The 27,590-nt window shown below is 45.9% G+C and overlaps 1 protein-coding gene across 9 annotated transcripts in view; it reads left to right on the forward strand.

Annotated features, from left to right (window-relative positions):
• Positions 1 to 27,590, forward strand: part of mybpc1 (myosin binding protein C1) — a 158,281-nt gene that overhangs the window by 70,790 nt on the left and 59,901 nt on the right. For all 9 annotated transcript variants that reach the window (XM_063057635.1, XM_063057633.1, XM_063057634.1 and 6 more), the window contains 7 exons: positions 8,703 to 8,762; positions 10,446 to 10,612; positions 13,093 to 13,225; positions 16,095 to 16,219; positions 17,847 to 17,952; positions 20,802 to 20,962; positions 22,106 to 22,271. In XM_063057635.1, the coding sequence (XP_062913705.1) occupies positions 8,703 to 8,762; positions 10,446 to 10,612; positions 13,093 to 13,225; positions 16,095 to 16,219; positions 17,847 to 17,952; positions 20,802 to 20,962; positions 22,106 to 22,271 (918 nt within the window). The remainder of the gene's footprint in view (positions 1 to 8,702; positions 8,763 to 10,445; positions 10,613 to 13,092; positions 13,226 to 16,094; positions 16,220 to 17,846; positions 17,953 to 20,801; positions 20,963 to 22,105; positions 22,272 to 27,590) is intronic.

Raw genomic sequence — 27,590 nt, forward strand, 5'->3', positions numbered from 1 at the left:
GGGAGAGTGGGGAAAAGGCCCAGCGTGAGAGGGAGAGTGAGGAACAGGCCCAGAGTGAGAGGGAGAGTGAGGAACAGGCCCAGAGTGAGAGGGAGAGTGGATTACAGGCCCAGAGTGAGAGGGAGAGTGGGGAACAGGCCCAGAGTGAGAGGGAGAGTGGGGAAAAGGCCCAGCGTGAGAGGGAGAGTGAGGAACAGGCCCAGAGTGAGAGGGAGAGTGAGGAACAGGCCCAGAGTGAGAGGGAGAGTGGGGAAAAGGCCCAGCGTGAGAGGGAGAGTGGGGAACAGGCCCAGAGTGAGAGGGAGAGTGGGGAAAAGGCCCAGCGTGAGAGGGAGAGTGGGGAACAGGCCCATAGTGAGAGGGAGAGTGGAGAACAGGCCCAGAGTGAGAGGGAGAGTGGGGTACGGGCCCATAGTGAGAGGGAGAGTGGGGAACAGGCCCAGAGTGAGAGGGAGAGTGGGGTACGGGCCCATAGTGAGAGGGAGAGTGGGGAACAGGCCCAGAGTGAGAGGGAGAGTGGGGAAAAGGCCCATAGTGAGAGGGTGAGTGGGGAAAAGGCCCATAGTGAGAGGGTGAGTGGAGAACAGGCCCAGAGTGAGAGGGTGAGTGGGGAACAGGCCCATAGTGAGAGGGTGAGTGGGGAACAGGCCCATAGTGAGAGGGTGAGTGGAGAACAGGCCCAGAGTGAGAGGGTGAGTGGGGAACAGGCCCATAGTGAGAGGGTGAGTGGGGAACAGGCCCATAGTGAGAGGGTGAGTGGAGAACAGGCCCAGAGTGAGAGGGTGAGTGGGGAACAGGCCCATAGTGAGAGGGTGAATGGGGAACAGGCCCATAGTGAGAGGGTGAGTGGGGAACAGGCCCATAGTGAGAGGGTGAGTGGAGAACAGGCCCAGAGTGAGAGGGTGAGTGGGGAACAGGCCCATAGTGAGAGGGTGAGTGGGGAACAGGCCCATAGTGAGAGGGTGAGTGGAGAACAGGCCCAGAGTGAGAGGGTGAGTGGGGAACAGGCCCATAGTGAGAGGGTGAGTGGGGAACAGGCTCCAGGCAGTGAGAGGAAGAGTGGAAAATGGAGCCTTGCTGAATCAGATGCAGAACCATCAAGATTGCAGATTGTCAGATGATCGGAGTTTTACACCATCCAGTTCAATTTTGGAAAGTTCCCTTCAAACAGGCAACACATTAATTAAATATCCCAGAAACTGCCTTTTTAAAAGTGATTTTCATCTTCTTCCTGGTTCTGGTTTTGAACTGGTGTCTCCTGTCCCTGGTTCACTGGTAACAGTTTCCTCCCCCTTTATCACAACACTTCTAGACACACTCTTAGAATCTTTCAGTTACGTTCCGATTGAGTAACAATGTTTTTTTTAGGGAATTCAGTGAATGGACGCAGTGAAGCGTTAGTGCAGTTACTAATTTGCTATACTGGCCCGCTAATTGACAAGTATATGTTACATTTTTTATAAATGAAGTTTATTTTTATATCTTATTTAACTTTCATTGGAACACTTACTCAGTTCTCAAATTAAAAATGGCCCGATGCACTCCAGCCCCCAGAAATCCGGTGAAACCACGTGGTCTCCCTTCTTCCCTGCAGGGCAATGTCCTCGGAATTAGGGAGCAGGCAGCCTGCTCACAGCCTAAACCTGAGAATGGTCACCCTGTTCAGAACCAGGAGCAGATGGTGCTGAGATACCCTAACAAATGCCCCCGATCAGGAGGAATTCACTCCCTCTCCTCTTAGAGAGAAGGTCCAGGTGTCCTGGGATTGATGGTTACACAATTGATAGGATAGAGAAATACTCACTATTGCACTTCCCTTCCCTAATTTTCCCTTCTTCACTTCTCCTTTCCTGTTTGAAACGGGTGGGCATGTCAACATCAAGGTGCCTATAGATCCGTGTAGCTGTTGTGGAGTCTCACCTTCTCACGTTCACAATGGAGCTGCTTCACTGCCCCTTCCAGTGAGATTGGGCTTCCCGTTGGCTGACACACTGCCCCACTGATGTGTTACAATAACCTGCACCCTCCATATAGGGCTCCCCATAGATCGGGGAGGGGAGGGGGAGAGGAGGGGCAGAGGGTGTAAAGTGCATCCAGAGTTTGAGGAGCAGCCTCAACAGACTGAGGTCTTGGTATTTCATCTGGCACCTGTGGGGAGCAAAGTCAACCATCCAGGCACCATCTTCAAAGCAGAGGAGGGGAGCATCCAGCACCTCATTCTGTTCGACTGAAAGTTCCAGTGGACCTCCAGCTTCTACCAACCTTGTGAAGGAGCAATCTCCAGACTCGCTCCAGTCTTTATGTAAAGGAACGTCCACTGATTCCTTCACCAGAAGATCACGGTTTCTCATAAAGAACAGGGCAAGGTATGGGCAGACAGCCACGAAACGTATGAGCAAAGGTTGTGAACGTGATAAGGGAAGGTTGAGTAAGAGCTAGGGCTTTTCTCTCTGGAAAAATAGGAGAATGAGAGGTGTCTTGATAGAGATGTACAAGAGGATAATGAGGAAAATACAAAACTAACATCTTGAGTTTGAACAGGCGCGTTCAGAAACAAGTCCATGGTGGTGCGAGAGGTGATTAACAGTGTTCCATTCCTGAAGAAGGGTTAGGGTTGTGCTGGTCAGTTCAAGAACCTGATGGTTGTAGGGAAGTGGCTGTTCCTGAACCTGGTAGTGGGGGGATTTCAGGCTTCTGTGCCTCCTGCCCAACAGGAATTGGAGACGATGGCATGGTCCTGATGGTGGGGCTCTTTGATCATGGTTGCTGTCTTTCCAAGGCATTTCCTCTCTGAGCCATTTTCACCTGCATTCTGTGCTTCCTGTCCCACTGAGAGTAAACCTCTCATACTCAGGAATATCAATTGAGATAGATCTTTAAGGTGATTGGAAGAAAGTATCGGGGAGATGTCTGAGCTAGGTATTAATTCACAGGGAGCGGTCAGTACATGGAGCACCCTGCCAGGGGTGGTGGTAAGGCAGATACTTCTAGGTAAGAACCTCTTAGCTAGGCACATGTATGATAGAAAAATGGAGGACTATGTAGGAGGGAAGGTTAGATTGATCTTAGAGTAGGATAAAAGGCTGGCACAACATCGTGGGCTGTAATGTGCTGTACTGCTCTGTGTTCTATGAAACGTCAGATGGAGAAGAATCGCTTTCACTGTCTTGACCAGCTTCAGGAGTTGTGACATAGGGAGGGACAGGGTTTCCTGCTTCTCTGAGGAGCAGAGTGAATCAGTACAGGAATGCAAAGAGGTGCACCGAGTCCTGATGCGAAGGCTCCTCAGAGGCCACGTCGAGAAGGGAGAGCTTCTGGAATGTGGCATCACAGGAACCATAACTTGGCAAGACCCAAGATCTGAAGCGAGGTCAGAAACCCCAAGTGGGAACTCAGAATCAAAATCAGAATCACTGACACATGTCGTGAAATTCGTTGTTTTGTAGCAGCATGCAGTGCAAGACGTAAAAAATTACTGTAATTTAAAAAGACAATAAATAAAACAGAGCGCAAAAAAGAGTCAAATAGGTAATGTTCGTAGAGCGTTCAGAGATCCGTGGCAGAGGGGAAGAAGCTCTTTCTACAGCATTGAGAGTGGGTCTTCGTGCTCCTGTACCCCCTCCCTGATGGCAACAATGAGAAGAAGGCTTGTCCTGGATGGTGAAGGTCCTCACGATAAATGCTGCCGTTTTGAGGAACTGCCTTATGAAGATGCCCTTGATGGTAGGGAGGGTTGTACCCACGGTGGAGCTGGCTAAGTCTACAACTATCTGCAGCTTTTTCCGATCCTCTACTTTGGTGCCTCCCAGCCAGAGGAAGATGCAACCATTCAGTGATCTACAGAGTTGGAGGATTCACCAGCTATTTAACACTGAAGTAACAAGTATCCTGTAGACATGCAGATGGGAGTCTTTAGACATTCAAGGCAGGAAACAGTGGAACATCTGATTATGGACATTGCCTTGAGTGAACATCCCATGTCTAAGCCAAGGTGTCAATTTCCTATCACAGGTAGAAAAAATCTTAAGAGTCAGGCTTCCAAGTCTTTGCAGAGTGTAACTTGTGAGCCCACGTCACGCACCCAGGTACCTTGTGCCCAGCACAACTAATTTTGTGCAGGGAGAAATAATTGAATACAACTTTTTGGACAACTTTGAGGGGGATCTCAAAAAAATGCAGGAGATTTGCTGGAACACAAATGAAAAATCAGAAAGAAGCTATTCTAAACAGTGAGACATTGTGGTCAGCTAGAAGCAAACACTAACCTCTTCAGTGGGAGAACAGAGGCTTCTCATCTATAATGGTCACATCAGATTGAAGTCAAGACATGCAACATCCTTGGAAAGAACTTATCATTGTCACTTGGGGAGGGTCTTGGATGGTTGATTGATGGGTGGGTTAAGAATCAGTGGCAAAATTTTGGTTGGTTGGTTGGTGGATGGGTCAGAGTTCATGGGTGGGTCTTGAGTGTTGGATGACTGGTCAAGATTGGTTGATGGATGGGTGGGTGAATATGAAAGGGTGAACTAAGGGTGACTGGTGGGTGGCTGGTGTATCTTGGTGAATTGGTCAGATATATACATGGTTGTTTTATTGGGTCTTGGTTAATCTTGCTTGCCCGATTGCCTGGTGGCATTTAAGGGCTTCTAATTGCCTTTTCTTTGCTAGTCTACGTATCCTCCATGCTCAACTCTAAGAAAATCTTTTGTTTCTTTATTCTTTCAATCATAGGTCTGCGCCAGTAAGGTAAGGAACTGTTTCAAACTTCTGTGCCACAGTGAATCTTGGGGAAGGAGAAAAATTCTTTATTCTTTCTGAACATCTTTATATTGTAAGAGAGTATTCTTATAAGTAATCTTCATTTTAATTAGTACCTTGTGTCTTGTCTGGTGGTAAAGAGGCCAGCCTGCTTAACATGGTCTCCCCACAGTCCAGTAGGACTTTCTCATTATCTCGCAACAATGTTAACCAGAAATTAGTGGCTACTGCTGTACTCTCTTGACTCTTGACTCTTGACTCTTGAAGTGACGAGGTCCCATTGCCTGCCTTGTCACTAACCGTATTTGTTTATTGAATGTAATATTGAGTACAGGTGCACCAGGTCTGGGCACAGGCGGTTCAGCCGTGAAATCACTCCGTGAGTTCCTGATCATGAATCTTCATTGATCAATTTGCTGGACAATTGACTAATCGTACTAATGATCTTTTTTTTAAATTTTGTGTACCATAATGTCCACGTTATGAGTACACTTCCACACCTGTCTGACAAGATACTGATGTTGTAGATCAGTACCTCGTAGCAGTCAGGAGAGCTAAGAAAACCGATGTGACTTGTGTGGCAGGTTTCATGGTAAAAGGTTCTACTTAAACTTGTGCAATCACATCCAGTGATTTTCTTCTCACCATTCTTGCTTCCAACTAACAATCAGGACACAGAATCTTCCTGAGGCCGTTTTTTATGATTGCTTCTCTTGAGTGTTTTGAGGTATTTTCTTGTCTAGATATCATCGTGGAAGGGGTGGAGTCTTTACATCAGCCAGCAATGGGTAATGGGGATGTAATAAATGTCTGTATACAAACAGCATCATATTGCTCAGGAATTCCCTCATATTCTTAATAAATTCGCTGGGAACACCAGCATTTATGGCTCAACCTCAGTTAGCCCTGACCTCACTGGTTTGCGAGACTATTACAGAGGGCGGCTGAGGCGCAACCATTGGTGAAGCTGAACTCAAATATTGGGCAAACCCCAGACAAGGATGAGTGAATTCCTGTAATTGGTTTATTATCGTCACATGTGCTGAGATACTGTGAAAATCCTTGTTCCGTATGTCATCCGGACAGAAGATTCCATACACTGAGGTGATACAATAACAGAATGCGGATCATAGTCCCAAAAGAGGTTCTGCAGATGCTGGAGATCCACACACAAAATGCTGGAGGAGCTCGGCAGGTCAGGCAACTTTTATGGAGGAGAATAAACTTGTCAGTGTTTTAGGCTACAACTCTTCATGAGAACAGGAAAGGAATGGGGAAGGTGTCAGAATGAGAAGGTGGGAGGGGGCAGGGAGGGAGGATGGACAAGCTGGGAGGTGATAGGTGAAGCCAGCTGGGTGGGGAAGGAGCGGGGATGAAGTAAGAAGCTGGGAGGTGATAGACGGAAAAGGTAAAGGGCTGGAGAAGAAGGAATCTTCTGTTTATTCATTTCTATAGACGCCGTCTGACATGCTGAGTTCCTCGAGCATTTTGCGTGTGTGATGCAGACTATAGTGTTACTATTACAGAGAAAATGCAGTGCAGGGGGACAAATAATATGCATGGTTCGCAGCAAGGTGGGTTGTGAGAACAAGAATTTATCTTTATCGTATTAGACTCCATTCACGTGTCATAACAGCAGGTTAGAAGCTACCCGTGAGCCTGGTGTTACATGCTTTCAGGCTTTTGATTCTTCTGCCCAATGGGAGATGGGAAAAGAGAGATTGTCGAGGGTGAGAAGGGTCGATGATATTTGTGGGGCAGTTGTTTTCTCTGACAATCTAATGTTGATGCTGTCCCCTTGTTAATAGCAAACTTTAATCTCACGATTGCTGTGTTGTGACTTGTGGTCATGTCATCAGATCTGCTCGCTACACTGCTATTAATTAAAACGGAAAGCTGGAAATCTTGATGACATGAATATCGATTTGTCTAACCTCCAGTAATTCCTTCTTTCAGTCCCCTTCCTTCCTTCTCTCTTTTTCCATTCCCATTCCTGGTTCCCCTCTCACCCCTTCTCTTTTTCTCAATGTGAATCACCTCCCTCTAGTGCCTCTCCTCCTTCCCTTTCTCCCATGGTCCACCTCCTCTCCTCTCCTCTCAGATTTTTTTCTTCAGCCCTTTCCTTTTCCACCTACCACCTCCCAGTTCCTCACTTCGTCCACCCCTCCCTACCACCCACCTTCGCCCTCTCCTGGCTTCACCTATCACATACCAGCTTGTACTCCTTCCCCTCTCCCTACCACCTTATTCTAGAACCTGCTCCCTTTCTTCTAGAGCACTACAGCACAGAAACAGGCCCTTTGGCCCATCTAGTCTGTGCCAAACAAGTATTCTGCCTAGTCCCGTCAACCAGCACTCAGACCAGAGACCTTTCTGCCCCTGCCATCCATATACCTATCCAGCTTTCTCTTAAATACTGAATTCACTGATGAAGGGCCTCAGTGTAGATGCTGCCTGACCTCCTGAGTTCCTCCAGCATTTTGTGTGTGTTACTGAGAATCCTTAGATCAGGCAGCATCTTTGTGGAGAGAACTAGATAATCAGAAAAGGTCAGGAAAAAAAAATGTGTTTCAACTTGTGCAGAAAGAGAGAGAGTGGGAGGTGGACATCTGAGGAGGTTTACGAGAATAAACCTGGGAATGGAAGGGTTAACGTATGCGGACAGGTTGACGGTTCTGGGCCTGTACTTGCTGGAGTACTGTGTATCTATTAGTGGCACGCGTACCAACAGACAGTGAAAAAATTAATTTACATGCAATCTATACAGATTATTCAAGGGAGTATTATTATTATAATTGTCATTGCTACAACTACCCTACACTGTTGACATTTAGGGCAGCAATTAAGGTCCTCCATCTCCGGAAGTCCTTCCAGAAAGCAACTTTGTTCTTTGTCTTGGTGGTGTTCAGGGCTTCCTTCATCATGTAATAGCTTCCTCTCAGTTTTCGCTACTGCAAATCCTGGGTGGAGACTCCGGAATTCCGTTGCACTCGGATGTAGCAGGACTCCTCATTCCTGTTTCTGTAACAATTTTGTTTTACCAGTCACAGTTGTTGGTCCTGAGCTGAACCCTCGAACCTGGAGGACCGATAGACCACTCTCAGTCTGGCCTCTACTCTTTGACCTGTTTGGCATGGGTGACCCTACCAGGTGCCAAAGCACAAAGGCCCGACTCCAGCCAGCATAGCCCTCTGGGTCGTTAAGGCATGCAAGCTCTGAATCACGCAAGGTCGTGGTCCTCTTAAAGGATGAAGGAAGTTTAAAATGAAAATAAAGCATATTGCAAAATACTGTGTTACAGTTACAGAGAGAGGGCAGCACAGGTAGATAGAATACAAATACAGTTTTATAGTTACAGAGAGAGGACAGTACAGGTGGACAGGGTACAAATATAGTGTTACAGTTACAGAGAGAGGGCAGTACAGGTAGACAGAATACAAATACAGTTTTATAGTTACAGAGAGAGGGCAGTACAGGTAGACAGAATACAAGGGCCTTGATGACAAGAACTGAGATATAAAGAGTCCATCATTAGTGTAGAATATATCTGTTCGAATTAAGTTTTATTATCAAAGTACATATATGTCATCATATACAACCCTAAGATTCATTTTTCTGTGGGCATACTCAGCAAATCTGTAGAATAGTAACTATAACAGAATCAATAAAAGCGCAATCAGAGAGCGGAAGACAACAAACTGCAAATGCAAATATAACTAAATAGCAATATTCAACATCATTTCTTTGGCATTGTGTGAAATTTTATGAATTCTGGTGGTTGGGCTAATATTGGAGACAAATTTCTTTCAAGTTCGATTATATGAACTGAAATGTGATAGTTTCTCTTGAACCTTGCTCTCGGTGGATACTCTATTTCTTTTGCAATTTCTCTGACAAAATTCCTAAAACTTTTAATTTTTTTCTCTTTCTCCTTCTGTTAAAAGTGGAGCCGATGGTCAGGATGATGCGGGAGAACTTGATTTCAGTGGGTTGCTGAAAAAAAGGTGAGTTATTAATGGCACCGGTACCGGTGAGACTTCCTTTGGAGTACTGTCTTCAGCCTTGGTCACCGTGCTATAGAAAAGATGCCGTTAAGCTGGAAAGAGCTCTGAAAAGACTTGCAAGGGTGTTGCCAGGTCTTGCAGGATTGGGCTACAGGAAGAGCTCGGGAAGGACAGGACTTCGTTCCTTGGAGTGTAGGACGTTTAGGGGTAATCTTACACAGAGTGTAAAGTCATGAGGGGCATATTCAGAGTGAATGCACACAGACTGTTCCCAGGGTTGAGGAATCAAGAACTAGAAGGTATAAGTTTAAGGTGAGGCGGCAGAGATTTAATAGGAACCCAAGGGACAAATTTTACATGCAAGAGCTGGTGCATGTAGGGCCATAAGACATAGCAGTAAAATTAGGAATTTGGCCCATCAGGTCGGCTCTGCCATTCCATCATGGCTGATTTATTATCCCTCTCAATCTTATTCTCCTGCTTTCTCCCCATAAAGTTATAGAATCCTTGTAGGTCAATGCCCTTTGACATCCTTACTAATCAAGAAACTGTCATCTCCAATTTAAATATAACCAATGAACTGGCCTCCACTGACGTCTAAGGCAATGAATTTCACAGGTTCACCACATTCTGGCTTAAAAAATTTCTCCTTATCTCTGTTCTACATGGATGTCCCTCTATTCTGAGGCTGTGCCCTCTGGTCCTAGGCTCCCCGACGATAAGAGACATCCTGTCCACATCCATTCTATCTAACCCTTTCATTATATGGAATGAGCTGCCAGAGGAATTGGTTGGGACAAGTATATCAGCTTCAATAAAAAGGCACTTGGATACGGAAAGTTCGGAGGGGTATGAGTCAAACATGGGAAATCGACGGCGGCGGGGGGCATCTTGGCCAGCATGAACTAAATGGACTGAAGTGTCTATTTCTGTGCTGTTTGACTCTATAACTCCCTGACAGGTTCTCTGTCTGGGCCATATCAGGAGAGAGAAGATGGGGGCTTAGTGAAGGAGCTGCGTAAAGGAGAAGGGAGCTGAGGTTCGGTGGGGAGGGAGGAAGGAGGGGAAATTTCCAAAACTTCAGATATTGATAACTGAAGTCCCCAGGACCAGATGCAGTTAGATAAAAGCTGGAACTGACACCAAAAGGTAGATCTGGAGAGGGGGTGGGATCTCATTGAAGCTATCAAATATTGGAAGGCCTAGATAGAGTGGATGTGGAGAAGATGTCTCCTGTAGTGGGGGAGTCTAGGACCAGAGGGCACAGCCTCAGAATAGAAGGACATCCCTTTAGAACAGAGTTGAGGAGGAAATTCTTCAGCCACAGGGTGATGAATCTGTGGAATTTATTTCCACAGGTAGCTCTGAAGGCGAAGTCATTGGGTATACACAAAGTGGAGGTTGATAGGTTCTTGATTATTCAGAGCAATAAAGGTTACTGGCAGAAGGTAGGAGAAAGGGGTTGAGAAGAATATTAAATCAGCCATGATGGAATGGTGGAGCAGACTCGATGGGCCAAATAGCCTGATTTTGCTACTATGTCTTATGGAATGCGGAGGCCTGAGTGAGGGGAAGGACGAGGGAGAGTGAGTGAATAGGGTTTTATGGAAAGCAGAGGCCTGAGTGAGGGGAAGGACGAGGGAGAGTGTGAGGTGGAACTGACTCCCTTGTCCTCATTGCCAGGGAAATTAAGGAGGAGAGCACGGAGCCTGATATCGACGTGTGGGAGCTGCTGAAGAACGCGCAGCCACACGAGTATGAAAAGATCGCCTTTGAGCACGGTATCACTGACCTGAGAGGCCTGCTGAGGCGATTGAAGAGAATAAAGCGGGAGGAGAAAAAGAGTGCCGGCAAGTACCTTAGAGAACACAGAACAGGAACAGGCCCTTTGGCCCACAGTGTTGTGCTGAACCAGTTAAATTAGCAATCAAATGGCCAGCTGAACTGATTGATTCTGACTGCACAATGTCCACCTCCACAGTTCAAAGTAAATTTATTATCAAAGTACACATACGTCACTATATACAACCCTGCGCTTCATTTTCCTGCAGACATTCTCAGCAATCCTTGCAATCTCTGCACACCCCTGTGCCTGTCTAAGAGACCCCTCAAGATTCAAGATTGTTTAATGTCATTCCAGAACCCAGGTGTAAGGGAGAACAAAATAATTATTCTTCGGATCTGACGCAGACAAAAAAAAAACACAATAAGATAAAGAGCACAATAATAAAAAAACACGATAAATATAAATACATCAGATACATAAATTGAGTCTGTGTCTGAGTCTGAGATCTCCGTTGGTCAGAGTTGACCATAGTTGTTGTGTCCTAGCTATCTAGACACACAAGCTTGGGCAGTACGATATGGAGAGCAGGCTGTTGTCCATGTCGCAAGCTCCCCCTCTCCAGGCATCTGGTGAACCCAAAGGAACTGCAGAGACCCATACAGATTGGTACCAGGAGAGTCGCAGGAGTTGCCAGTCAGCGTTGAACTCAATGTAGGGCTGTCTTCGGGACTCCAGCTCTGGAGCTTTCCCTTGGGGTTTACTCCCAAAACCTTCCCCTTGAGTAGGTGTAGCTGCAAGGCAGTGGAGGTTTGAGATCAGAGTTTTCCTTCTCCTAGACAAGCCCCATCTGCCCAAAACAACTGGTTTTAAGGCTCCAGTAATCTACCTTTGCCCCTTCTTCTGTCAGTAAAAATGGTTCTGCTAGGCTTAGTAGCTAAGCCACACGTGAAGGCCAGGAGCCGGACTTGGTTGTCAGAGGCTATTTGAGGCGCTGGGCACTGGGACCATTTAATAGGTAGCAGGAGCTTGTCCCCATTATCACCTCCAGCTATGATAACTTCGAGGAACCATAGACTGATTGCATGTCTATACAGTCTCGCTAGGCACAGGAATGTCAGTACATAAGGTGACCCTGATAGGAAATGATAAAGTAGTGGTGGATGGGGGTGTTGAGGGATGGGTTAGTGGCTGGAGGTGTTGATTACTTTTACTGCTTGGGGAAAATACTGTTTTTGAATCTGGTGGTCCTGGCGTGGATGCTATGTAGCCTCCTCCCTGATGGGAGTGAACAGGGAGAGTGGGAACGTTCATGATATTGTTGGCTTTTTCCCAGCACTTTTCTGTATAAACTGCATGTTTTAATGGCCGGTAGGCTGGTGCCTGAGATGTGTTGGGCAGTTTTGACAAGCTACTGTAGAACCTTCCCATCTGCTGCCTTCCATTGCCTCTATAGCATCTGCCACCACCCCAAGGAGTGCATTTTGGAATCAGAACACAACATTATATTGGGCCAGCTGGTATAGTCATAGTCATAGTCATAATCATACTTTATTGATCCCAGGAGAAATTGGTTTTCGTTAGAGTTGCACCATAAATAATTAAATAGTAATAAAACCATAAATATTTAATAGTAATATGTAAATTATGCCAGGAAATAAGTCCAGGACCAACCTATTGGCTCAGGGTGTCTGACCCTCCAAGGGAGGAGTTGTAAAGTTTGATGGCCACAGGCAGGAATAACTTCCTATGATGCTCAGTGTTGCATCTCGGTGGAATGAGTCTCTGGCTGAATGTACTCCTGTGCCCAACCAGTACATTATGTAGTGGATGGGAGACATTGTCCAAGATGGCATGCAACTTGAACAGCAAACTGAGGCTACGTTGAATACTGATTTGATTAAACATCTCTCGCTGATAAAGAGCAATACAAGTGTTCACTTTAACTCTGTGGACATGTGGAATAATGGTTGTCTAGAGACAAGAAGGTCGTACCTTCTCATGGTGGAACGGTAATGTAGCAGTTAACACAATCACTTTATAGCACCAATGTTCACCGATACGCGTTCAGTTCAATTCCCACCACGGTCTGTAAGGAGTTTGTACATTCTCCCCGTGACTGCGTGGGTTTCCTCCGGGTGCTCTCACATTCCAAAAGCACGTACTGCTTAGGGTTAGTAAGTTGTGGCCATGCTATGTTGGAGCTGGAAGTGTGGCGACACTTGTAGTCTGCCCCAGCACATCCTCAGACTGTTTGGTCCTTGACAGAAAAATGACGTCTTTCACTGTATGTTTCAATGTTTCTATGTACCTATGACAAATAAAGCTAATCTCGAAATGTAAGTTCCACCAATGGGGTTTGACTTATCTGCAGAGTCTTGGAGATAAAAGTTCTAAAATGGAACACCCAAAATACTACCCCGTGACCAGTTGGTTAGTTCAGTCACATCTCTTATGTGCAAATGTTTTCAAACCTTCAGTAAAGTGTAAGGATTGCCTTTGCCTCACACCCTTCTCTTACTCACATTACTCCTGTTGTACACAAAGCGTTTGCAAAGATTCTGGATCCTGCGTATCAGGTGGAAAAGGGTGACAGGATAAGGTTCGTGGTCGATTTGGCAGATCCAACTGTTGATTTGAAGTGGTATCGCAATGGGCAAGAAATCCGTCCTGGTCCAAAGTAAGTCCTTGCCTTACACTTTTTACTTTTAGTTAAAAGCACGGTTAAATAGGTGGTATGGTATTGGTTAGTGTAACGCTTCACAGTGCCAGCTGTGAAATCAGGATCTGTCTGTAAGGAATTTGTACGTTCTCCCCGTGACTGTATGGGTTTTCTCCAGATTTATTAGTTGTGGACATTGCCGGATCTTGACACTTTTCAATTCCGCGGTTCTTTTAGTTCAAGAAAGAGTGAAAGACTTTGATTCTTCACGATCATTTGTTTAAAGTTTAAACAAAGGAATAGATACTAAGCAAAAAAAAAGAACAGTGATACAAAGCAGATGGAGCACACGAGAAAAGAGAGATTAAACGTGGTATTTTAGCAAAAATCTATCAGTTTTGCAGTCCAGATAACAGAAATTCCTCAGATAACAAGAAACTAATCAAAGGCTACACACAAACATAAATCCATAAGACCATAAGATATAGGATCAGAATTCGACCATTCAGCCCATCGAGTCTGCTCCGTCATTCCATCATGGGTGATCTCGGATCCCACTGAACCGTACACACCTGCCTTCTCACCTTATCCTTTGATGCCCTGACCGATCAGGAAACAATAAACTTCCGTCTTAAATATACCCACAGACTTGGCTTCCACCGCAGTCTGTGGCAGAGCATTCCACAGATTCACCACTCTCTGGCTAGAAAAAATTCTTCTTTACCTCTGTTCTAAAGGGTCGCTGCTCAACTTTGAGGCTGTGCCCTCTAGTTCTGGATATCCCCACCATAGGGAACATCCTCTCCACATCCACCCTATCTAGTCCTTTCAACATTCGGTAGGTTTCAATGAGATCCCCCTACATTCTTCTAAATTCCAGTGAGTACAGGCCCAAAGCTGCCAAACATTTCTCAGATGCGAACCCCTTCATTCCTTGAATCATAGCATGTGTGTAATGATTGTGCTGGTGCCAAACTGTATTGGTCTCTGCCGTTCCTTTGGGTTCATCAGATGTGTGGAGGGGGGAAGCTTGCTTCCATATCGTACTGGGTGGCAGTGTGAAATGTGAGGAGGAAGTTGAGATAATGCTGGGTGACTTGGACAGGTTGAGTGAGTGGGCAGATGCATGGCAGATGCAGTTTAATGTGGATAAATGTGAGGTTATCCACCTTGGTGGCAAGAACAGGAAGGCAGATTACTATCTGAATGGCGTCAAGTTAGGAAAAGGGGAAGTACAATGAGATCCTATGCCCTTGTTCATCAGTCACTGAAAGTAAGCATGCAGGTACAGCAGGCAGTGAAGAAAGCTAATGGTATGTTGGCCTTCATCACAAGGGGAGTTGAGTATAGGAGCAAAGAGGTCCTTCTGCAGTTGTACAAGGCCCTGGTGAGACCACACCTGGAGTATTGTGTACAGTGTTGGTCTCCAAATTTGAGGAAGGACATTCTAGCTATTGAGAGAGTGCAGCATAGGTTCACAAGGTTAATTCCCGGGATGGCGGGACTGTCATATGTTGAAAGATTGGAGCGACTGGGCTTGTATACACTGGAATTTAGAAGGATGAGAGGGGATCTGATTGAAACATATAAGATTATTAAGGGATTGGACACGCTGGAGGCAGGAAGCATGTTCCCCCTGATGGGTGAGTCCAGAACCAGAGGCCACAGTTTAGGAATAAGGGGTAGACAATTTAGAACAGAGTTGAGGAAAAATTTTTTCACACAGAGGGTTGTGGTTCTGTGGAATGCTCTGCCTCAGGAGGCAGTGGAGGCCAATTCTCTGGATTCTTTTAAAAAAGATTTAGATAGAGCTCTTAATGATAGCGGAGTCGAGGGATATGGGGAGAAGGCAGGAAAAGGGTACCGATTGTAGATGATCAGCCATGATCACAGTGAATGGTGGTGCTGGCTCGAAGGGCTGAATGGCCTACTCCTGCACCTATTGTCTATTGTCTATTGTACTGCCCAGGCTTGGTATCTAGGCAGCTCGGACACAACATCCATGGTTGACCCTGACTGATGGAAGCTTCAGTCAGCACGGTAACGAGCCCCTCCAGCCCATCAAGCCTTTGCTTCCCAATTATCCGACTAACCCGTACATCTTTAGACTGTGGAGGAAACTGGGGCACCCGGAGGAAACCCACGCAGTTACAGTACAAATTCCTTACAGACAGCAGCGGAACTGCACGCAGGTCACTGGCATTGCTAACCACTACTCTCTCTTGCCATCCTATTAATTGGTGGGGTAGGTCTGAGGGGCCGAATGGCCTCCTGCTGCCTCACGTTTCCAATATTAACAACTGGAAAGAAGCAATGGTTTCTGGAACTGTTGGGGAAAAGCTGATTATCATGGAGCGGCCTTGATTTGGGAACAGCACACAAAATGCTGGAGGAAACTCAGCAAGTCAGGCAGCATCTATGAAGGGGAATAAACCGTCATTAATTCTAGATGATCCCCTTGATCAGGACATCATTTCTGGGTCTCTGCCCAAAGCTGTCTGACCTGAATCAGAGTCAGAATAAGGTTTATTATCACTGATATATGTCATAAAATTTGTTGCTTTGCAGCAGCAGTACATTATAGTACATAAATTGCCATAGACTGCAGTAGGAAATGTTTATGAATAAATAAGTCGTGGAAAAAGAGACTAACAAGTGAGGTAGTATCCACGGTTGCAGGGTCCCTTCTGCTGAGTTCTTCCAGCACTTTGTGTGTGGCATCTACTAAGTCTCTTGTACCTTTGATAAGGGTGTTGGAGGGTGAAGCAAGATGATTGAGGAGAGCAACGGAATTGGGGGTTGGGGGGGGGGTGCTGTTGTCAGGTTTGTGTCAGACTGTCCTGCTGAGGGTGTATCTAATAAAACCTTCCCCTGACACCGTCGACAGGTACATCTTTGAGCACAAGGGGACATTGCGCATGCTGACAATAAAGAACTGTACCAAGGCTGATGATGCAGCGTACCAGGTCTCGGCTGGTGAAGAGAAATGTACCACAGAATTGTTTGTTAAAGGTAAGCTCGTCCCAAATCCTCCTCGGTCACCTGCCACCCTAGCCCATATCCACGTTTGCAGAGAAGCAGTCCTCCCCGTCTAACAGGACCCTCGCCAGACCTTCATTACACACAACATAGAACACTACAGCACAGTACAGTCCCTTTGACCCCATAATGTTATGCCAACCTTTTACTCAACCCCGAGATCAATCTAACCCTTCCCTCCCACATAACTCTCCATTTGTCTATCATCCATGTGTTGTGGTAGAATGAAGGACCCTTTGGAAAATCCTGGCAATTCTGGACAATGTTTCTCACCCTCTGCATGTCACCTTGACTGAACAGAGGAGCACTTTTAGTAATAGACTAAGACAACTACGCTGCTCCAAAGAGCGTGATATGAGGTCATTCTTACCCTCGGCCATTAGGCTCTATAATGAGTCGACCTATAGCAGGGGAAACTGATGACTCTGTCCTGTTAGACTGTTTGAGGTAACTTATTTTTTATTCTTTATTACTTCTCTTCTAATGTTTGTATACCTGTGCACTTGTAATGCTACTGTGACACTGTGATTTCCTTTGGGATCAATAAAGTATCTATCTGTCTATCTAAAAAATAGTTTCTTAAATGTCCCTAAAGTATCTGCCGCTACCACCATCCCTGGCAGGGTGTTCCATGTACCCACCATTCTCTGTGTAAAATCCTACCTCTGATACCCTTCCATACCTTCCTCCAATCACATTAAAATTATGCCCCTGATATTAGCCATTTCCACCTGTCTCTGGCTAGCACTCTATCCATGGATTTATCATCTTGTACATCTCTATCAAGTTGCCTCTCATCCTCCCTCACTCCAAAGAGAAAAGCCCTAGCTCACTCAGCATGTTTCCTCATAAGACACGCTCCTGGTAAATCCCCTCTGCACCCTCTCTAAAGTTTTCACACCATGAGGCAACCAGACCTGGGCACAATATTCCAAGTGAGGTCTAACCAGGGTTTTGCAGAGCTGCAACATTACCTTGTGGCTCAATAAATGGGAAGAACCCGAGAGACATTCTGTAATGATCAGTAAGCCAATAGTTTGGAAGCAAATGTCTCAGGACTGGCTGTGTCTGCACCCATGTTACCCGTGTCCCTGACACTCTTTCTCTGCCTCCTGTCCCACACCCCTCCCACAGCACTTCACCATTGCCATCGCCATTCCCAACATCCTTTGCTCCCAGCAGATTTACAAACTCGCTCTTCACTCCATGTTGACAAATACAGTTCTGTGCCAAAGTCTTAGGCACACTATCTATAAGAGAGCAAAAAATAGTGAGGTAGTGTTCATGGATTTACTGTCCATTCCGAAATCTGATGGTGGAGCCGTTTCTGAGCCGTTGAGTGTGTGCCTTCAGGCTCCTGTACCTCTTCCCTGATGGTAGCAATGAGAAGAGAGCATGTCCGGGGTGATGGGGGTGCTTAATGATGGATGCTGCCTTTCTGAGGCATCGACTTTTGAAGATGTCATTGATGCAGAGGAGGCTCGTGCCCACGATGTATATGAAATGCACCAGTGAACAGTAAGATTTTATGATAGGAGCAAGCAAAATAACAAGTGTCTCAGCACCTCTGACCCTCACCCCTTGTCCTGTGTCCTTGCAGAAGCTCCCATTCGCATCACTCGAGAGCTGGAGAACCTGAATGAGCTGGTCGGAGACAGAGTGGAGTTGGAATGTGAAGTGTCGGAGGAGAACGCTCAGGTGAAATGGTACGTGAGCCCCATCCCATTAAAAATAAAAGATAAGGATTAGTTTTAGTTGTCATATGTACACTGAAACATTGGAATACACAGGGAAATGACTCCTTGTGTCCACAACTAACACAGTGCAAGGATATGCTGGGAGCAGCCCATAAGTGTCACCTCGCCAGGCTTCCAGTGACAATCGTAGAATGCTCACAACCCTCTAACCCTACCCTGTGCATCTCTTTCAGTGGGAGAAAACCAGAGCACCCGGAGGAAACCTATGTGGTCACAAGGAGATCATATTGACTCCTTGCAGACAGCGGCTGAAACTGAACTCTGATTACTGATCCCTGGTTCTGTAAAGTGTTACTCCAACCACTATGCTACCATACTGCTCCAAAAGGGATTTCAACAGGAATTCTGAACAAGAATTGCCAGACTCTGAGAGTCACAGATAGGGTAGACAGTTAGAGTGTTCTCCAAGCCTGGAAATGTCATGGGTTTAAGGTGGGCTTAGGCCTAACTTCACTCACCCCAACGCTGTACAACCTATGGACTTACTCTCAAGGACTCTTCACCTCACGTTGTCAATATTCATTGCTTGATTATTTAGTATTATTATCTCTTTTCTTTCTTTTTGTATTTGCACAGTTCGTTGTCTTTTGCACATTGGGTTGTTGTCCCTCCTGCTGGGTGCAGTCTTTCATTGATTCCATTGTGTTTCTTGTATTTAAGATGAACACCCACAAGAAAATGAATCTCAGGATTGTAAATGGTGACATATCTGTACTTTGATAGTCAATATACCTTGAAGGTGAGAGGGGGAAAGTAAAATTATGAAAAGGATAGATAAGATAGAGGCAGGAAAGTTGTTTCCACTGGTAGGTGAGACTAGAACTAGGGGGCATACTTCAAGATTTGGGGGAGTAGTTTTAGGACGGAGATGATGAGGAACTGCTTTTGCCAGAGAGAGGTGAATTTGTGAAATTCTCTGCCTAATGAAGCAGTGGAGGCTACCTCAATAAAATATTTAAGACAAGGTTGGATAGATTTTTGCACAGTAGGGGAATTAAGGGTTATGGGGAAAAGGCAGGTAGGTGGAGATGGGTTCATGGCCAGACCAGCCATGACCTTATTGAATGGCGGGACAGGCTCGACGGGCCAGACGGCTGACTCCTGCTCCTATTTCTTATGTTCTTATGTTTGAAGGAGGTTGATGAGGCAAGATCTTTTTACACAGAGAGTAGTGGGTGCCTGATATTGGTATTGGTTTATTACTGTCACAGTGAAAGACTTTACGTGCTATCCGGGCACATCATTCTGTACAGAAGTACATCGAAGCAGTAATAAGAAACCAGAGTGCAGAATATAACATTGCAATTGCAGAGAAAGTGCAGTGCAGGTAGACAATAGTGGGGTGCCGCAGCAACGCAGCAGGGGTCCCCAACCCTTTTTTATGCCATGGACCAATACCATTAAGCAAGGGGTCCATGGACCCCTGTTTGAGAGCCCCTGGGTTAGCATTACACCATTACAGCTCGGGGCATTGGAGTTCAGAGTTCAGTCCCGGTGTCACCTGTAAGGAGTCTGTACATCCGCCTCGTGGAATGTGTGGGTTTCCTCTGGGAGCTCCAATTTCCTCCCACACAGTTCAAAGGCTACCGGTTGGTAAGTTAATCTGTCATTGTAAATTGTCCTGTGATTAGGCCAGGGCTGAATCTGGGGTTGCTGGGGCGACCTGGCTCGAAGGGTTGGAAGGTCCAGCTCCACACTTATCTCTGGGGAACGACCTGCCGGGGAGGGGGTGGAAGCAGTGTTTAAGGGGCATTTAATCAGGTAGGGAATGGAGGGATGTGGGCAGATGGGATCCGTTTAAATTGGCATCATGGTTGGCACAGGAATGGTGCGCAGAATGGCCTCTTCCTGTGCTGCACTGTGCGGTACAGACTGAACTCGCATGTTAGCGAGGGTACAGGCCATGGTGTGCTGTGGTGTGGGGTGCGGAGGGAGAGGAGGGGTGCTTGGGGTATTGCTACATGGGCAGGTTCATGGGAAGGAATTAAGGTTTTGTGTACGTGATGGAAAATGTAAATTTTAATTGAATACATACTGGAAAGAGCAAATATTTTTCAACCATACAGCATAGGAGCAAAATCTAACTATTCCGCCCATCAAGTCTGCTCCACCGTTCCATCATGGCTGATTTATTATCCCTCTCAATCCCATTCTCCTGCCTTCTCCCCATAACCTTTGAAACCCTGACTAATCAAGAACCTATCAACCTCCATTTTAAATATACCCAGTGACTCGGCCTCCACCACAACCGCCTGTGGAAATGAATTCCACAGATTATCCACCCTATGGATAAAGAAATTCCTCTTCATCTTTGTCCTAAATGGACATCCCTCTATTCTGAGGCTGTGTGTTCTGGTCCTAAACTCACCCACTATAGGAAACATCCTCTCCATATCCACTCTTTCTAGGCCTTTCTATATTTGATATGTTTTAATGAGATCCCCCTCTTTCTTCTAGACTCCAGCGAGTACAGGCCCAGAACCATTAAATGCATCTCATACATTGACCCTTTCGTTCCCAGGATGATTCTTGTCAACCTCCTCTGGACCCTCTCCACTGATAGGTTTTTATTTAGTAAGGTTGTCAAAGGTTACAAGGAGAAAGCAAGAGAATGAGGTTGAGAGGAATAATAAATCAGCCATGATGGAATGATGGAGCACAGTTGATGGGCTGAATGGCTGAATTCTGCTCCTATATCAATGTGGTGTGATGGTTCTAACACATCTGTGGGTGTACGTTGGAATCACAATTGCTGCTTTAGTATCCTCATCAGTTTCTGGGTATATCTTTCTCTTTAGGTATAAGAATGGAGTTGAGCTTGGCCCCTCGTCAAAACTCCGGTTTAGGTGTGAGGGGACGAAACACTGGCTTATCATCCCAGAGGCGTCCAAGGCAGATTCGGGAACATACTCCGTGAAGACCACAGGAGGGCAGTCTACAGCCACGCTAAAAGTTGAGAGTAGGTATCCACCTCCCAGGGAAAGGTCTTAAACAGGAACTGATTGACCAAATTCTCAGGGAGAGCAGGAATCATGGAAAGTTATAGCATGTCCAATGTGTCTCTGTCAAGCAAAACAGGGCTAAGCTGCCCCAATCCACTTACTGATCTCATGTGAGGCTCTTCGTTGGTTGGGTTGACCATGGACATTGTGTCCTAGCTGTTGTAGGCAAACCAGGGCAGGACGATATGGAGAGCAAGCTGTTTCCCATGCAGCAGGCTCCTCCTCTCCACACCTCTGGTGAAACGAATGGCAGAGACCCATACAGTTTGGCACCAGCAGTGTCGCAGGAGTTGCCAGTCAGCATTGAACTCCAGCCAGCTCTCGATTTTTCTCCACAGTTTACTCCCAAAGCCTTTCCCATGAGTGGGTATAGCCACAAGGTGTGGAGGTTTGAGATCAGAGTTTTCCTTCTCCTAGATGAGCTGCCAACTAGTGCTGACGAGCCCCACCTGCCCGAAGCGACTGGTTGTAAGGCGCCAGTAACCCGCCTTTGCCCCTTCTCCTGTCAGTAGAAACGTTCCACCGGGCTTAGTAGCTAAGCCACACGCTGGACTTGGTTATTTGAAAGACACTCCATTGGGAGCATTTAATACTGTGGGTAGTGGGAGCTTAACCCACTACAGCCCCCACCCCTGGCTATGACAACCTTAAGGAACACTTGACACTTCAACACTAACTAACTTTGTGGAATTGTCCTCACACGCTTCTAGGACCTAAGTCCAAGCCCTCTTAGTGACTTCAGATTTATTTATTTATCGCAAGCTTATCATCATTTGCATTAACAACCAACACAATCTAACAATGTGCTGGGGGCAGCCCACAAGTGTCGCAAGTGCTTCCAGTGCCAACATAACACACCCCCAATGCTCGGCAGAACAACACAGAACACAACAAGCAGCAGAGCAAGCTCCTTTCCTCCCTCACACACACAGGCAGCCCTCCAGCCTCAGGGCAGACCTCCAGTCTCCGGTCTTCTTCGGTGTCGAGCTCCAGACTGACCGACTGCCACCATTCTCTCCAGAGATCAGAGCCCAGTCGTCTGGCAGTAAGTCACGATTACTTGCTGTGCAGGGTGGATAACCTTGTCTCCTTCCTTCCAGTGAGACCTCTCAAGATCGTACAGGGTCTAACAGACCAGGTGGTCCGCGCCGGCACCCAAGCTGTACTTCAGTGTGAATTATCATTGCCCAACTTACCGGGAAAGTGGTACAAAAATGGACAACTCATCTACCCGACCGACCACGTGAAGATCTACCAGAAGGGAAAGTGAGTTCCATTTGAAAAGTTAAATAGGTTAGGACTTTGTTTCCTGGAGCTCAGGAAAATGAGGGGAGATTTGACAGAGGTTTAGAAAATGATGATGAGTATAGATAGGGCTGGCTTTCTCCACTGAGTTTGGGTGAGGTGAGGACTAGAGGTCATAGGTTAAGAGTGAAAGGTAAAATATTAATGAGCAACCTAAGGGGGAACTTCTTCACTCAAAGGGTGAAACGAGCTGCCGATGGAAGTTGTGGATGCCGGTTCAATTGTAACATTTAACAGAGATTTGGATATGTACGTGGATGGGAGTGGGGTGGAAGCTGAGGGTCCGGGTGCAGGCTGATGGGAGTAGGCAGAATAACATTTTGGCACGGACTAGATGGGCTGAAGGACTTGTTTCTGTGCTGTAGTGTTCTATGACTTTGTGACACTTGGTTTGGTCCATTTATGGATGTCTCTCTACGGGAGTGCTGAAATGTTTACTTGGACCAATGTTTGGTTAAGGTGGAGGAGAAGATCCAAATGGATTGGAATAATGACCTCTATCAGGCAGAAGATACAAAAGCCTGAATGCACGTACCACCAGACCCAAAGATAGCTTCTACCCCACTGATATTCAGTAAGACTACTGAATGGTCCCCAAGAAGGATTCTTGACATCATTATATACCTCATTATACCTCATGGGAATAATATAGAAGGTGCAGGATCAGTTCATTCCAAAGAGGAAGAAAGGTTCTAAGGGGAGTGAGGGGCGACCGTGGATGACAAGGGAAGTCAAGGACAGTATAAAAATAAAAGAGAGGAAGTATAACATAGCAAGGATGAGTGGGAAGCCAGAGGATTGGGAGACTTTTAAGGAGCAACAGAAGATAACTAAAAAGGCAATACGGGGGGAAAAGATAAGGTATGAAGGTAAGCTAGCCAAAAATATAAAGGAGGATAGTAAAAGCTTCTTTAGGTATGTGGAGAGGAAAAAATTAGTTAAGACCAAAGTTGGGCCCTTGAAGACAGAAACGGGTGAAATTATTATGGGGAACAGGGAAATGGCAGACGAGCTGAACAGGTACTTTGGATCTGTCTTCACCAGGGAAGACACAAACGATCTCCGAGATGTAATAGTGGCCAGAGGACCTAGGGTAACGGAGGAACTGAAGGAAATTCACAACAGGCACAAAATGGTGTTGGGTAAACTGATGGGACTGAAGGCTGATAAATCCCTAGGGCCTGATGGTCTGCACCCCAGGGTACTTGAGGTAGTGGCTCTAGAGATCGTGAACGCATTGGTAATCATTTTCCAATGTTCTATAGATTCAGAATCAGTTCCTGTGGATTGGAGGGTAGCTAATGTTATCCCACTTTTTAAGAAAGGAGGGAGAGAGAAAACAGGCAATTATAGACCAGTCAGTCTGACATCAGTGGTGGAGAAGATGCTGGAATCAATTATAAAAGATGTAATAGCGGCATATTTGGATAACAGTAACAGGATAGGTCAGAGTCAGCATGGATTTACGAAGGGGAAATCAGGCTGACTAATCCTCTGGAATTTTTTGAGAACGTGACTATGAAAATGGACATGGGAAAGCCAGTGAATGTAGTGTACCTAGACTTTCAGAAAGTCCCACATAGGAGGTTAGTGGGCAAAATTAGAGCAAGTGGTATTGGGGGTAGGGTACTGACATGGAGAGAAAATTGGTTGGCAGACAGGAAACAAAGAGTAGGGATTAATGGGTCCTTTTCAGAATGACAGGCAGTGACTAGTGGGGTACTGCAAGGCTCAGTGCTGGGACCACAGCTATTTACAATATACATTAATGATTTAGATGAAGGGATTAAAAGTAACATTAGCAAATTTGCAGATGACACAAAGGTGGGTGGCAGTGTGAAATGTGAGGAGGATGTTATGAGAATGCTGGGTGACTTGGACAGGCTGGGTGAGTGGGCAGATGCAGTTTAATATGGATAAATGTGAGGTTATCCACTTTGGTGGCAAGAACAGGAAGGCAGATTACTATCTGAATGGCGTCAAGTTAGGAAAAGGGGAAGTACAACGAGATCTAGGTGTCCTTGTTCATCAGTCACTGAAAGTAAGCATGCAGGTACAGCAGGCAGTGAAGAAAGCTAATGGCATGCTGGCCTTCATAACAAGGGGAATTGAGTACAGGAGCAAAGAGGTCCTTCTGCAGTTGTACAGGTCCCTGGTGAGACTACACCTGGAGTATTGTGTGCAGTTTTGGTCTCCAAATTTGAGGAAGGACATTCTAGCTATTGAGGGAGTGCAGCGTAGGTTCATGAGGTTAATTCCCAGGATGGCGGGACTGTCATATGTTGAAAGATCGGAACAACTGGGGTTGCATACACTGGAATTTAGAAGGATGAGAGGGGATCTGATTGAAACATATAAGATTATTAGGGGATTGGACAAGCTAGAGGTAGTAAACATGTTCCCAATGTTGGGGGAGTCCAGAACCAGAGGCCACAGTTTAAGAATAAGGGGTAGACAATTTAGAACAGAGTTAAGGAAAAACTTTTTCACACAGAGGGTTGTGGTTCTGTGGAATGCTCTGCCTCAGGAGGCAGTGGAGTCCAATTCTCTGGATTCTTTCAAAAAAGAGTTAGATAGAGCTCTTAAAGATAGCGGAGTGAAGGGATATGGGGAGAAGGCAAGAAAAGGGTACCGATTGTGGATGATCAGCCATGATCACAGTGAATGGTGGTGCTGGCGCGAAGGGCTGAATGGCCTACTCCTGCACCTATTGTCTATTATGATCTTGCACCTTATTGTCTACCTACACTGCACTTTCTCTGTCGCTGTTACACTTTATTCTGCATTCTGTTATCATTTTCCCTTGTTCTACCTCAATACACTGTGTAATGATCTGATCTGTATGAATAGAGTGCAAGACAAGTTTTTCACTGTATCTCGGTACACGTGATCATAATAAGATTCAAGGTTGTTTGATGACATTTCCAGTGAACAAGTGTAAAGGAGAACAATATAATTGTCACTCCAGATCTGATGTAGCACAGAAAAACACACAATAAGATAAAGAACACAATAATAAGAAAAACACAATAAATATAAATATGTAAGATAGCTTTTTCACATTGACTGTACGTCCATAAAGTGACGCCAGGCACAGGAGTGTCTGTACATAAGGTGACTGACAGGAAATGAGAAAGAGGTGGTGGCTGGGGATGTGGAGGGATGGGTTAGTGGGTGGAGGTGTTGATCAACCTTACTCTTTGGAGTCTGGTGTTCGTGACCTAGATGCTACATAGCCTCCTCTCTGATGGGAGTGGAACAAACGATCCCTGTTGGGGGTGGGTGGGATTCCTCATGTTGTTACTGGCCCTTTTCCAGCACCTTTGTGGATATATGTCCTTGATGGTGGGTAGGCTGGTGCTGGTAATGCCTTGGGATGTTCTGTCTACCAATACCATTGCTGCCTAACTGGAGGATAGGGAGATACACAAAAGAACAACCCCCATCCCCGTCTCCCTCATTGTCCTTAGGCTTGGTGCAGGGTTCTGTCCAACGAGAGAGGGGAGAAAGGAGAATGTCAGGGTGGGTGCCAAGGGTTACCTGAAACATCAACAATCCTTTCACTGATGCTGCCCAACCCACAGGGTTAGAACTTAGAACACTACAGCACAGTACAGGCTTTTCAACCCATAATGTTGTGCCAAACTTTTAACCTACTCTAAGATCAATCTCATCATTCCCTGTTACGTGGCCTCCTATCTTTCTATCATCCATGTGCCTATCTAAGAGTTTCTTAGGTGTCCCTCATGTATCTGCCTCCTTCACCACCCCCGGCAGGGCATTCCACGCACCCATCAGGCTCTGTGTAAAAATCTCACTTCTGATACCCCAACTCTGCATTCTTCCGATCATCTGAAAATTATGTCCCTTGTATTAGCCATTTCTGTCCTGGGAAAAAATCTCCGTCTGTCCACTCCATTAATGCCTCTTATCATCTTGTATACTTCTATCAAGTTACCTCTCATCCTACTTCACTCCAAAGAGAAAAACTTAGCTTGCTCAACGTATTGAATGGTGGGTTCCTATGGTGGGGGAGTCTCAGAATAATACAGAGGTGTCCCTTTAGAACAGAGATGAGGAGGAATTTCTCATCTCTGTTCTAAGCGTGGTGAATATGTGGAATTTGTTGCCACGGGCAGCTGTGGAGGCTAAGTCATTGGGTATATGTAAGGCAGGGGTTGATAAATTCTTGATTAGTCAGGGCATGAAGGGGTACAGGGAGAAGGTGGAGATTGGGGCTGAGAGAGAAATGGATCAGACATGATGAAATGCTGGAGCAGATATTATGGGCCAAATGGTCTACTTCAGCTCTTATACCTGAACATCTTGTATGTTATGGTATTGGTCAAGCCATCCAGTGGGAATCTAAAGAACCCCTGCATGGTGTCAGCGACATTCTAGCACAACGAGCAGGCTGTAACTTGAGTGTGGCTTCCTTCTGAGATTGCATAACAGACAAATGGGACTCGACTGGATGTGATGGGCATCCTGGTCAGCATGGAGGAGTTGGACTGAAGGGCCTGTTTCTATGCTATATTCCTCTATGGCTCCCTAACTTTGAACACTGAATTTTCAGTATAGAAACCGGCCATTTGGTCCCTTGGTTCTATACTAGTATTCTGGGGGCCATTCCAGCCTCTTCTTTCCCCCTCCATCTCCCTTTTGCGCCTTCAGTTACCACAGGAGTGTGTACTGTTCATCTCCTGTACATACCAGGCTCCGTTTTGCAGAGTTCCATATGAAGACACTTCTCCAGAACTCCCCCTGGGGGTTAATTGTGATGGTTTTAAAAAGATTAAAGATCAGCTTTATTTGTCACGTGTGCATCGAAACATCGAAACATACAGTGAAATGCGTCATTTGCATCAATGACTCGCGCAGTCCAGGAAATAGCCCAGAGATGTCACCATGTTTCCTGCATCAACACAGCACATCCACAACTTACAAACCCTAACCCATACATCTTTGGACTGTGAGAGGAATTCCGAGCTGCTGGAGGAACCCCACGTGTTCACTGAGAGAATGTGCAAACTCCTTACAGACAGCCACGAGAATTGCACCCCAATCTTCCAACGTAAGGCACTACAGTGCTATACCACCCCTCTTTCTAATCTTGAGTAGGCAATGAAGTGGAGAAACAACAGGATATATTATCCACACAATCAATAGCCCAAGATCCAGAAGAAACAATAACTATTATGATAGAAATATGCTTTTAAAGGAATATATCCAAGAGGTATCCCAAACCAGAATCCACACTTTAGGTTCTCTGATATGTAT

The sequence above is a fragment of the Mobula hypostoma genome, chromosome 9 (genome assembly GCF_963921235.1).
Source record: "Mobula hypostoma chromosome 9, sMobHyp1.1, whole genome shotgun sequence".
Taxonomy (NCBI): Eukaryota; Metazoa; Chordata; class Chondrichthyes; order Myliobatiformes; family Myliobatidae; genus Mobula; species Mobula hypostoma.